General features: G+C 37.4%; 1 protein-coding gene across 6 annotated transcripts in view; it reads left to right on the top strand.

Annotated features, from left to right (window-relative positions):
* Nucleotides 1–13,551, top strand: part of LOC127427065 (uncharacterized) — a 67,611-nt gene extending 54,060 nt beyond the window's left edge. For all 6 annotated transcript variants that reach the window (XM_051674397.1, XM_051674396.1, XM_051674398.1 and 3 more), the window contains 7 exons: nt 45–190; nt 344–428; nt 4,944–5,061; nt 5,606–5,722; nt 8,647–8,853; nt 12,046–12,211; nt 12,613–13,551. In XM_051674397.1, coding sequence (XP_051530357.1) covers nt 45–190; nt 344–428; nt 4,944–5,061; nt 5,606–5,722; nt 8,647–8,853; nt 12,046–12,211; nt 12,613–13,195 — 1,422 coding nt within the window. In that variant the 3' untranslated portion in view covers nt 13,196–13,551. The remainder of the gene's footprint in view (nt 1–44; nt 191–343; nt 429–4,943; nt 5,062–5,605; nt 5,723–8,646; nt 8,854–12,045; nt 12,212–12,612) is intronic.
* The last annotated feature ends 253 nt before the right edge of the window (nt 13,552–13,804 follow it).

Below are 13,804 nucleotides of genomic sequence, written 5' to 3'. Positions count from 1 at the left end.
GGGAGTAGAATGGAGGAAAAAAAGACAAGTTTGTGTTTTTGCAGGTTGGAAAGCTGTATATTCATTATCGCCTTGAGGTGTCAGAAGGCAACCCAATCTTTGAGAGCGAAGATATTATATGTCTCCTGAAAGACAAAAAAGAACTATATATCCACAAAGATCATCTTTCAGCAAAACTGGACATCTGCCGGTAGAGTTTCTGCAATGTTTCTGTGTAGTTTGAACAAGTGTTGTTTTTCACATGACTATACAGGATAATGTCCTCGTTTTGGTTTCATAATATGCTTGAGACAGGAACGCTAAATTATATGTCTTGCAGCTTTATCACTCTGTGTCATTGCAGAGAGCTGGTGAAGTTGTTCACCACAGAAAAGACTTTTGCAAAAGAGCTGGAGCGCTTCCTGCAGGGCCTTGTTACCTGCATAAATGTAAGTATTGTGGTAACACTTGTATAAGGTTTCATTTGTTAGCATGAGTTAACAACATAAGTTAACATGAACTAACAATGAACAAAACTTTTAGAGCGTTGATTTATCTTGGGTTACAATAGACAGTATTTTTAAAATTCAAAAGTTGTATTTGTTAACATTAGTTATTGCACTATGAACTAACATGAACTAAAAATAAAAAATAATAATTTTTTTAACTAAAATGAACAAAGATTAATAAATGCTATAATTAATATATTATTCATTATTAGTTCATGGTACTTAATGCATTAACTGATGTTAACTGAAGGAACTTTATTGTAATGTGTTACCAATATTTAAATCAGAGCCTCTTTGTCGATGCTTCAGAATGTCAGTGTTGATATGATTTGTTCTAAAAGAGGAGACTGCAATTGCAGTGCCTGCAGGCAGAGAAAGTAATGAATTACAACTATTCTCATTACAGTACTTGAGTACATTTTTCACATTGTTCTACTTTTTTAAGTATAAATAAATAATAGTACTTTTACTTGAGTTGATTAAAAATGAGTATTCAACTTCACTACAGTTATTTTTCACCACAATTACAAAGTACAAAAAAATACATAATATTTCTGAATTTTTGGGAAGAAGAAAGTTATAAGCGCTAAATATGTTTATAAACTAAAACGAGCTGTGCACAGCAGGATGGAGCCCGCAGGGCACAGCATCATGAGCACAGCAGCTCTCATAAACTGCCACCGGTGTCCTCTCTTCTCTAACTTCTCCAAGACTTTCTGCCCTGTCACTATACAAGAACTGTAATACTGTGATTTTCTGCATATTTAATTTTAGTCTGGAAAGGAGCCGTTCATTCATGTATGAGGGAACCGTCTGAACACGTTTAACCACTGATCAAACTTACTTTTATGGTAGGCAGTGTTTTAACTGTCCAACATTAACACAATGTTTGACATATATGTGGGGAAATCTTGTTTACTTGCTACTATATGTCTAAAACAAACTTTTAAATACCTTAGAAAGATACAATGCCAATAGTGTCGGAAATTAACGGGGACTCGGGGGAAATACCACAGAAATCCGTTCACCCCTCTTGTTAAAAATAAACTGTCCCAGTGTGTAACACTCTTGCTCACGGTGCTGTACTGTACTTTCCTGCCCTGTGCTGCTGTTTCTCTGTCTGAAAAGACTCACCCGCTAGAGGCCAAAAGTGTGCAAGGAATGGATGTTATATAAAGAAGGTATGAGAAATCACAAAACAATGTAACTAAATGTTACAATTTACTTAATAATAATATCTCAATATGTTAAATAACCATAATCTTAATTAAGATTTTATTATTACAGCTATAATACAATAAAACATATACAGAACAACCACTTTTAGTGTTTGAATCAATCATATCTCTCACTAAACACTGTGTGAAATGTATATTTTTACCTTATTTTATTCAGTTGGCATGTAGGAGTTGATAACAGTTTGCTTTATAATCTCATTCCATAGCTGGATAATTGCTGCAATGTCATAGAGGATAAATTTCCTCCTATGATATTGCATTATATTAGTTTTGTACAGAATGTTAACTTAAATACTTGAACATACGTGAATGAGAATAAACCTGAAAAAGGAATGTGTTTCAGTCACAATGCACATTATGTAGTTTAGAGACGATTTAGAGACATTTAGAAAGTTACAAATGGCTATTTCTATTTAAATAAATGTTATATTCTTTTTGTCCAAGAATCCTCTTGCAGCAATGCAGGTCTTTGGCATTTAGAAGCTGCTAGTTTAGGACCTGTGAGGAGTCTGTTTCTCAGACTAGAGACTGTGATTTACTTGTCTTTTTGTCATGCATCTGGGCCATCCACTTCCCTCTCTATCCTGGTTAGAGATACTTTTTTCAAAACAGTAATGCATGGAATAGCCAAAAAACAATAGATTTTAGGAGAAAATAGAATTTCAGGAGAAATGTTTTTCTTTTTGCCTATTTTTAAAACCGAAATTTGACTTGCAAGTGTAAAGCAACTTGTAAGAACTCAGTACCTCAGCAAATGGGGAAAGCAAACCACTGTATTGTGATTTCCGCATGGTTGCGCAACCATTTTCAATTGTTCTAATAATAATAAAAGTTTCTTGAGTACCAAATTAGCACTTTAGAATGCTTTTGTAAGGAATAGGTGACACAGTATATGTTTGCCATCACGGGAAAGAAAAAAATGAATAAATACCACTTAAAACAATTATTTCAAACCGTAATAATAATTTGCAATGAATGATTTTGACAGTATTTTTGACCAATTTAATGCATCCTTGGTGAAAGGAAGCATCAATTTCTTTCAAGAACAAAAATGTCTTTGTGTTCTAAAAATGGAAATGTACATGCTATATATAATATAATTTTCATAAAGTAACTTGTAATTACTTGAGTACTTTTTTGGCAAACTACTTATTTACTCTTACTTGAGTCATAATATTTCTCAGTACTTCTACTTGTACTCAATTGAATTATTTCTTCAGTAGCAGTACTTTTACTTAAGTAAAATAAATCTGTAATCTTTCCACCACTGCCTGCAGGCCATCATAAATACTGTAACACATTCACATATTAGTTATGACAGTCGTATTCCTCCAAGGTGTCTCTGTCCTTATGTTTTCAAACACAAAGCTTTTTTGTCAAGATTTAGTGTTTCGTGTACCTCACTTCAGAGCTTGGTATAAAATTTATGGCAAGCATAACACTAAATTCTGCCTCTTAAGTGAATTGCTAGTCTCCTTGCTAGACTCTAGACTCCTTGTTGTTGAAGCTAGCACTTTGAGATAAAGATGAGGAGTTATTTAGAGAGTTTTTTCACACCTGTTATGGCTGGATCCATATCCACTCAGGCACACACTTGGGGTCGTTGAGATGGGTGTTAGGCCACATGTGCACAGGTGCAACGGTGACTCATCCAATCGTGCCTTCAGAGATCAGAAAGAAGAGCTTGCAGTGGTGGGGTGCATCTCAAGTGTGAAGTTCAGTTTGAACTGGAGTGCCGATTGAACACACTTTTGGAAGGACTAATTAGAACAGGTGTGATCTACCGCATTACAACCTACTTGCCACTTATGATATCAAAGCTATTAAAGTCAACATGAAATCAGAATTGACCCTGTTTACTTTCTTAATGCACGTTCCTGGTCTTACTCTGAACAATTTATTGGTATCGTTAGTTATTATTTGAAAGAAAAACATGTTCAAATAAAAATACGAAATGTCTTAGTAATCCTTAATCAGAATGTAATAACTTTCTCTTCCTTTGGAATTACTTTCCTTTTCCGCTGACGTGACGTGCCATGTGGGTTATTGGATAATGTTAGACAATAGGCAAACAGCTATTTAGCCATTGTTTTAGCAAACTCGCATCAGAGTTATCATTAATGGAAACTTGATGAAATTTTTTTAACTAAAAATAACATTTTAAAACTAACATAATTGAAATAACTGAAATTAAACTATGCAAGTATGCATTACAATTACTATTCCCTCATAATTTTCTCACCCTCATGCCATCCCAGATGTGTATGACTTTCTTCTGCTGAACACAAACAAAGATTTTTAAAAGAATATCTCAGTTCTGTAGGTCCATACAATGCAAGTGAATGGTAACCAAAATTCTGAAGCACCAAAAGCACAAAAGAAATTCATACGACTGCAGTGGTTAAATCCATATCTTCAGAAGTGATTTGGTAAGTGTGGACGAGAAACAGATCAATATTTAAATCCTTTTTTACTATAAATCTCCACTTTCACTTTCACATTCTTGTTTGGTTTTTAGTGATTTGCATTCTTCATGCATATTACCACTTACTGGGCAGGAAGTCAAATGTATAGTAAAAAAGTACTTAAATATTGATCAGTTTCTCAACCACACCTATCATATAGCTTCTGAAGACATGGATTAAACCACTGGAGTTGGATGAATTACTTTTATGCTGCCTTTATTTGCTTTTTGGAGCTTCTAAATGTTAGTACTCATTCACTTGCATTGTATGGACATACAGAGCTGAGATAATTTTCTAAAAATCTTTGTTTGTGATCTGCTGAAGAAAGTCACACATCTGGGATGGCATGAGGGTGAGTAAATGATGAGTGAATTTTCATTTTTTAGTGAACTATCACTTTAGCTTTGGCAGTCCGAAAACAAACTAAATATAAAAAAGAAAAACTAAAATGAAACTAACATTCATGGAGTGAAAACTGACAAAAACTAACCTAAATAAAAAAAAACTAAATAAAAAAAAAACTAAATAAAAAAATTCAAACTATAATAACACTGACACTGTATTCTCATTTGGTTCCATTCTGGTATGTAATGTCCATTTTTCACAATCCAGTTAATTCCTAATCCAGTTAAGTCCCACCCTACATTTTCATGATAAATCACGATGATTTTGTTGTGATGAACACATCACAAAACAAGGTAAAACTTCCTGTCCATGATGCAGTGTGACTTGTCTTATTGTGTATAACCCAGGACCAAGCTGCTTTAAAGAGGTTCCTGTACAGGGAGAACACTCAAGAACTCCCCCCAAATGAGGAACCATGGGAGGTCCCAGCACCCCAGCCTGTGGAACTTAAAGCAGAAACCAACGGTGAGCACCTAGCCTGAATTAGCCTGAATGTTCCCCTGAGTCAGAACTCAGATGCTCTTACTCACAGTGGTTTAAAAAAACCTAATCTATAGCACAGCTGCAAAATGAACAGCTCTGTTGATCCCTTTGATTTCTCTTTTCCAGTTTAATCTACTCTGTTTGCCCTCATGTCTTCATTTCCCCCGCATGCGTACACACACCGCACACATCATGCACATATGATAATTGGGGTTTGGTGCCACTCTGCTTGCTGACATAAAAGCACAGCTGTTGCTAGGGCTAGGGGAAGAGCTTTCTCTGTCTCTCTCTAACTCTCTTGCACATCAGCCAGACAGAGGTTAATAATCACTGTAACCACACTGTACACACACACACACACTTACATGAGCTGAACACTTATGTTATGATTTGGGTATAATATACTATACACCTATTTGGGACTGTGTTTATTGTGATGTAACATAACGTCTTCATTTATTGGTGGTAGTTTGACAATAGTTGTTGTATTGCATTTAAAGAGCGGGTGTGCTTGTGTTGTTTGCAGTGTCATCTGTGGCCCGTCTACCAGCAGCTGTGCAGGAGGAGGAACAGAATAAAGAGGACAGGCTGGTGTGCTGGCCACCTAAAGCCTCTCTTAATAAAACAGGTGGCAGTAGTTCAGGTACAGACTGCAGCTGGAGAATAATGAATACATTCAAAACTCTGAATATGCTGTTGCAGTTAGATGGGTGATTCTCACTAAACCTGTCAAAAAAATGTCCTGGTCATATTTAACCCCAAATCAATAATAATAATAAAAAAAAAAACAATATTGTGAAATTATATTTTCCATAGAGAAGAAGGAAGCCTACATCTGATCCATTAATATTTTATATTGTGACATTACTTTAATGGCACAAAAGCTAATTTTACCCCCCAATTCTCATTACCGCAACATGTCCGAAGGTTTTACTTTTACTATTCCCATTGATTTCCATGATATTGGATTACAGTGAAAAGATTCTGTTGTGCAGTGATTTTTAAAATTAAAATCATTGAAAATCAAAGGCAGTACCAAGGGAGTACTGCTATGATGTACAGTATTCATACTAGGGCTGTCAATTGATTACAATCTTTAATTGAATTAATTATATGATATGCTGATTAATTGAATTAATCGCAGTTAATCACATATAGAAATATTTACTGAAAAAGCATCTCAAATAACAGTAATTAAATATATAATGATCAAAAATGTATAATTAGTTATATTTAAATAATTGTAATATGTATTATAAAAAATAATAATTCAGATAATTAAAAAACAAAGCATTATATTATTGTGGCAGACGAGTAAAGCATTGATAAGACAAAAAGTGGTTTAAGAATGCAATATATTTATTTCCATATTACTGAGCGTAAGCCTATCATTGGCCTACAGTCTACAGCAATCCATTTTGCAATTGAATTCATTAATGTGTCAGATATATTTATTATAAGGGCTTTTCTAAGGATGTGACAGTGTACATATGTGTCAGACGGACGCTTTTAGTGCTTTTCGTTTGTGTTGCATCATAAACAGCATTTTTAGGTTGCTATGTCAAGTTAGTGTAGTTTGAAACTTAGAAAAACATGTCTCGAAATCCCTGCGTTCAGAATTGCGCTCCATCCAGCTGTGTTTGAATGCAAGAATGCATTCTCATCTTGTGCTGTCGCTAGTGTCAAGCAAGCCTGAGTTTGGTTTGTTCTCTGCACAGTTGCGCGTTGCCTATACAGCTGGAGTTTCGCTTACTGCCCCCTGCTGAAAACAGGTGGTACTTCAAGCTTAAATTACTTATTTGGTAGGAATATTCCATATTACGGTCCAGTCACATGATTTATTGTGTTATTATTAGTTTAACTTATTATTGGTTTAACAATTATTAATTAATTATATATTTTTATATAATTAATCACATCGAATGAACAAGTTAAATTGGCAGCCCTAATTAATACCTTACAATTTAAATAATATATAGCTTTTTTGCATTAAGGTAATGAGAATATCACGATTACCATATTTATCCACATTGTGGTAATAAGAATATCATAATGACCATCTTTTATCCACATTGTGGTAATAAGAATATCATAATGACCATCTTTTTTTATATTGCAGTGATAAAAATATCATAATCTCCATCTTTTTTCAACATTGCGGTAATGAGAATATCAAAATGAACATCTTTTTTATATTGCGGTAATGGGAATATCATAATGACCATATTTTATCCACATTGTGGTAATGAAAATATCATAATTACCATCTTTTTTTACATTGCAGTAATGAGAATATCAAAATGACCATCTTTTTTTCACATTGCGGTAATGAGAATATCATAATGAACATCTTTTTTATATTGCGGTAATGAGAATATAATGATCATCTTTTATCCACATTGCGGTAATGAGAATATCATAATGACCATCTTTTATCCACATTGCGGTAATGAGAATATCATAATGACCATCTTTTTTCACGTTGCGGTAATGAGAATATCATAATGACCAACTTTTATCCACATTGTGGCAATGAGAATATCATAATGACCATGTTTTTTACATTGTGGTAATGAGAATATCATAATGACCATCTTTTTTACATTGCGGTAATGAGAAAATCATAAAGACCATCTTTTTTCACATTGCGATAATGAGAATATAAAAGTGACCATCTTTTTCACATTGCGATAATGAGAATATCATAATGACCATCTTTTATCCACATTGTGGTAATAAGAATATCATAATAACCATCTTTTTTACATTGTGGTAATGAGAATATCATAATGACCATCTTTTATCCACATTGTGGTAATGAAAATATCATAATGACCATCTTTTTTACATTGCAGTAATGAGAATATCAAAATGCCCATCTTTTTTCACATTGCGGTAATGAGAATATCATAATGACCATCTTTTTTATATTGTGGTAATGAGAATATAATGATCATCTTTTATCCACATTGTGGTAATGAGAAAATCATAATGACCATCTTTTATCCAAATTGTGTTAAAGAGAATATCATAATGACCATCTTTTATCAACATTGCAGTAATGGGAATATAATAATGACCACCTTTTTTAACATTGCGGTAATGAGTATATAAAAATGGCAATTTTTTATCCACATTGCGGTAATGAGAATATAATAATGATGACCATCTTTTTTTTTTTTTACATGTTCTGTAATGAGAATTGAGGGTTAAACTGTGTGTGACTGTCAAGAAAATAATATCATAATGTAAAAAAATTGTAATGTTCCTAAAAACAGGTTTCATTTTCTATATGCAAAATACAATTTCTTTTGTAGAAATGCATTTTTGTTTTATTTTATTTTTTTGGAGTAAAATAGGACCAGGACATTTTCTTGACAGGTTTGGTGAGAATCACCTAGAATGTCTTGAAGAGATGTTGAATGTAACAGAGTGTCCCATCCGATTAGCCTTTATGTTGCACACTATGTACATTGTTGTCAATAATTAGTGTCTTTTGATGTCTGATCACATTTAAACATTTACATATTCTGAAGTTTATAAAGTATGTGTGTTTTGTGGATTCAGGAAGCCAGGCTGTTGAGGAGGTGATGAAGATGTGGCCTCCTCCTGCTTCTCTGGCTCCTGTGAAAGTGTCATTAGGCCCTGCAACTGAGAGAAGCTCATCCAACTTGAGCATTCATCAACGAACTGGAGAACCTCCAGTCCATGTAGATCTAGGAGCTCAACATGTGCAGGGTACCAAGCCAAGTGACAACAATCCACGCACCACAGGTCAGCTCACTCTTGTGATTAAAAAAGAATCAGAGTCAGAATGAGCTTTATTGCCATGTGTTCTCACATACACAAGGAATTTTAGGCACACAAAACAATATAGTGAGACACAGAATATAAATCAAGGTAAGAGTATAAATAGACATACAAATAATAGGACATAAAACAGAATGGCGTATGTGCAAGTGGTAATGTATGTGCAAGGTAGGGGTATGTACAGTTATTTATTGCACTATGGGGGAGTCCTGGGGAGGCAATTTAATTGTTCATGTGGAAAATTGCCTGAGGGTAAAAACTGTTCTTGTGCCTGGATGTCCTGGTGCTCAGTGCTCTGTAGCGCCGGCCAGAGGGCAACAGTTCAAAGAGGGAGTGGGCAGGGTGTGTGGGCTCCAGAGTGATTCTACCTGCACGTTTCCTTACTCTGGAGACGTACAGGTCTTTGAGGGTGGGCAGGGGGGACCAATAATCCTCTCAGCAGTCCTGACTGTCCATTGTAGTTTCCTTCTGTCTGATTTGGTGGCTGAACCAAACCAGACAGTTATAGATGTACACAGGACAGACTCAATGATGGCTAAGTAGAACTCTGTCAGCAACTCCTGTGGCAGGTTGAAGTTCCTCAGCTGGCGAAGGAAGTACAACCTCTGCTGAGGCTTCTTCACAATGGAGTCAATGTGGGTGTCCCACTTCAGACCCTAAGAGATGGTAGAGCCCAGGAACCTGAATGACTCCACTGCTGCCACAGTGCTGTTCAGGATGGTGCGGGGGGATTTCTCCTGAAGTCCACTATCAACTCCACTGTTTTGAGTGTGTTCAGCTCAAGGTTGTTGTGACCACACCAGACAGCCAGCTGATCAACCTCCCGTCTGTATGCAGACTCGTTACCGTCGCGGATGAGGCCGATGACCGTGGTGTCGTCTGCAAACTTCAGGAGCTTGACAGTGGTGTCCTTTGAAGTGCAATCATTCATGTACAGGGAGAAGAGCAGTGGAGAGAGAACGCATCCCTGAGGAGCACCAGTGCTAATAGTGAGGGTCCCGGATGAGTTTACCCAGTCTCACTAGCTGCTGCCTATCTGTCAGAAGCTGGTGATCCATCGACAGATTGGGGTGGGCATGGAGAGCTGGGTCAGTTTGGTAGAGAGAAGATCAGGCATGATGGTATTGAAGGCTTAACTGAAGTCCACAAATAGGATCCTTGCATAAGTCCCAGGTCTGTCGAGGTGTTGCAGGATATAATGCAGTCCCATATTGACAGCATCATCCACAGACCTGTTTGCTCGATAAGCAAACTGAAGGGGGTCCAGCAGGGGTCCAGTGATGTCTTTCAGGTAGGCCAAAACCAGTTTCTCAAATGACTTCATAACCACAGACGTGAGAGCGACAGGTCTATAGTCATTAAGTCCTGTGATTTTGTTTTTTTGGGGGGGACCAGAATGATGGTGGAGCGTTTGAAGCAGCAGGGAACTTCTCACTGCTCCAGTGATCTATTCAAGATCTGTGTGAAGATGGGGGCCAATTGGTCAGTGCAGACTTTCAGACAGGCAGATGAAACACTGTCTGGGCCTGAAGCTTTCCTAGTCTTTTGTTTCCGAAAGACCTGGCACACATCCTCCTCACAGATAATAAGTGCAGACTGAGTAGCAGGAGGGGGAGGAGGGGGGTTCCAGGAGGTGTTGGTGAGTGTGTGTGTGTGTGAAGTGAAGTGAAGTGAAGATCAGAACGGGGGAAGGGTGTGAGACTGGGCTTTTCAAACCTGCAGTAAAACACATTCAGTTCATCAGCCATTAGTTGACTCTCTACAGAGCGAGGGGGATTGTCTTGTACTTGGTGATGCTTTTCAGGCCTTTCCACACAGATGCAGGATCGTTGGCTGAAAACTGTTTTTTCAGCTTTTCAGAGTAGCTTCTTTTAGCCACTCTGATTTCCTTAGTCAGTGTGTTCCTAGCCTGGTTGTACAATATTTTATCCCCACTTCTGTAAGCATCCTCTCTTTGGCATGACGAAGCTGTCTGAGTTTTCCTGTAAACCATGGTTTATCATTATTGAATGATAAAAATGTCCTAGTAAGGATGCGCATATCCTCACAGAAACTGATATATGATGTCACAGTATCTGTGAGCTCGTCCAGGTCTGTTGCTGCAGCTTCAAAATGAACCAGACAGTGATCAGAGAGTCTTAAAGCAGCACGTGGGACAGAGCGATATGCATCCTTTACAGTGGTGTAGCAGTGGTCCAGTGTATTTCTGTCTCTGGTGGGGCATGTGATGTGTTGTTTGTATTTTGGCAGTTCATGGGTGAGGTTAGCTTTATTAAAATCTCCCAAAATAATAATAATATGTGAGTCCGGGTGTTGTTGCTTCGTGTCCATTCACGCATGCTTGTGGCGGGATATAAACACACCAGAATGAATGAGGAAAACTCCCGCAGCAAGTAGAAAGGCTTACAGTTGATGAAAAGCACTTCTAAATTAGGACAGCACAACTTCTTTAATGCTGTTACATCTGTACACCAACTTTCATTGATGTAATAGCATGTCCCACGGCCTCTCGTTTTCCCCGATGATTCCGCAATGCAATCCGCTCGGAACAGCTGGAAGCCCGACAGATGAAACACGCTGTCCGGGATGGCGTAATTCAGCCAGGTTTCTGTGAAACACAGAGTTAGAAAAGTCCTTATTTGTTTGAGCAGAAGCAGTTCATCCATTTTGTTGGCAAGGGAACAGACATTCACCAGATGAATACTCGGCAGCGGAGTCCTAAAGCCGCGTTGACGAAGCTTCACAAGCGCGCTGGCTCGCTTCCCTCGCGTGCGTCTTTTGGATCGCTTGTAGAGCACTACTGCACTTCCAACTAAGATGTCTAATAAAACATCTGAATAATCAAACACTGTCAAAAAAATATCAGGTATGCTCTGCTGAATATTCAGCAGTTCATCCCTGGTGAAACTGATTGGGAAAGAGTGACAAAAAAATGACAAACAAAAGTAACAAAAATGCCAGAGAGCTCCACACCGAAGCAGCCATCTGCGGCGCCATCTTGAAACTTGCTGCCCAGCAGTTATATGAGTAGAGTTAAAGGCAGGTGGCCACACATTTTGCTGTGTAATTGTTGTAGACAAATTGTATTGCCCACCAAATGTTACCATGTCATGTTTTTATTGTTTTAACACTTTAATCATGGTCTTGGTCCTACAGAGATAAAGGAAGAGGCCACTGAGCAGGACGTCCAGCCTGTGGTTGGTCCTCAGCAACATGTGAAATCAAAAGCTGCTTCAGATGAACAAGGAAAAACTGCACTGGACAAAACCAACCCATCACCTTCAGCAGTAGATCAACACACCCCACAGCCACCCTCAATGCAGTATGTGTTTGTTTCTGATTGTTCACCCAGAAATGTAAATTATGTTATCATTATCTCACCCTCATTTCATTCCAAACCTGTATGACTTTCTTTGTTCCATGGAACACAAAAGGGGATTTTTGTTTAAAGGTTATCCATATAATGAAAGAGAATGAGTACTAGTGCTGTCAAGCCCCAAAATGACAAAAAGCACCATAAATGTGGTCCATACAACTAGTGCACTATATTCCAAATCTTCTAAAATCCTTGGAATAGCTTTGTGTAAAGAACAGAAGAAATTTAAGTTATTGCAATCCTTTAATGGTGACTGGGGTTTGTTTCTAATGTTGCTTCTTGCTTTTCATGTTTTTAATGTGCATGTTCACTTAATTTTGAAATTATTTCAATTCTTTCTTATCCAGTGGCCATAATCCAACTCAGGTGGTGTTAAGCCAGTTCCAGGGAGCTGAAAGTCTACAGCGTCCACCTGTGGCGCTTGACAGTGCAGTGTGGACCAAACCGCTGACTCCAGAGGCAGTCCTGGAGGATCTGGTTCTGGACTGTACCCTGCCCCAAACTTTGGTGCTCTCCAAAGACTTTGATGATACAGCCTGTATTGGACAGTGGGGAGAGCAGCTGGTCTTCTCCTTCCTTTCTCACTGGAAAGCGAACGGAGGTCCTACTGGTCCAACAGAAATCACCTGGTTCAATGAGACTGGAGAGAGCGGCCATCCATGTGACTTTAAGCTAACCTTCGCAAATCAGGGGCAAAGAGCCGGTAGAGCTCAAGAGATCTTTGTAGAGGTCAAGACAACGGTCAAGAGAGAGAGGCACTTCATCCACATGTCTGCGAATGAGCTGGATTTTGCACTGAAGGAGAAAGAGAAATATCACATATATAGAGTCTATGGCGCTGGCGATGTACAGAATGTTCGCCTCTGTCGCATTAAGAACCTCGCCCAGCATCTGCATTCCAAGTCTTTAGAACTGTTTTTATTTGTGTAGCCATGTTTCTACCTTTCCAAGTTCATAGTTGATTTTACACTAGAATTATAATAGAATAACATTTCTGTGCACTGTTATATGTGAAATTCTGGCTAGTTTGTATTCAATTCTTTGTTCTTAACTCATAATGTTTGTACTGATACATGATATTGCACTTTTTATTGGCCAGTTTGGGTAGACAAGAGGTAGAAATCTAAGTGGTTCTCTCTGTTCACTTGTTTGTTCAATTTTCATGTAACTGAAGACTCTGTAAAACCTGTGGTTTCATAAACTTGGATTTAAAGATGTAACTTTTACTGTTTGGAATGCCATTATCAATTCAGTAAATAAAATAAACTTTATAAAAGGGCACATTATTTGAAGTCTGTCTGGATTTATTCTGTCCAATCAAACAATAACAATATTAATGTGATTATTCCATTAGGGGCACTTATGTCTTATTGCAATGTTTAAAAATTAAGCTTCTTACTACGTTTCATCTACGTTAAAACATTTATCATGTCTTGCAATAAAGATCAGATCATACCTTGATCAACCTTCAAGTGGATTTTGGTATGTGATGATGACATTTCTCACTTTTTGGAGAAATGTTGGGATAAATCTTGCTAA

Source organism: Myxocyprinus asiaticus, chromosome 36 (assembly GCF_019703515.2).
Source record: "Myxocyprinus asiaticus isolate MX2 ecotype Aquarium Trade chromosome 36, UBuf_Myxa_2, whole genome shotgun sequence".
Lineage (NCBI taxonomy): Eukaryota > Metazoa > Chordata > Actinopteri > Cypriniformes > Catostomidae > Myxocyprinus > Myxocyprinus asiaticus.
The sequence above is the reverse complement of the archived record's forward strand: the minus strand, read 5'-3'. Positions and strand labels throughout refer to the sequence as shown.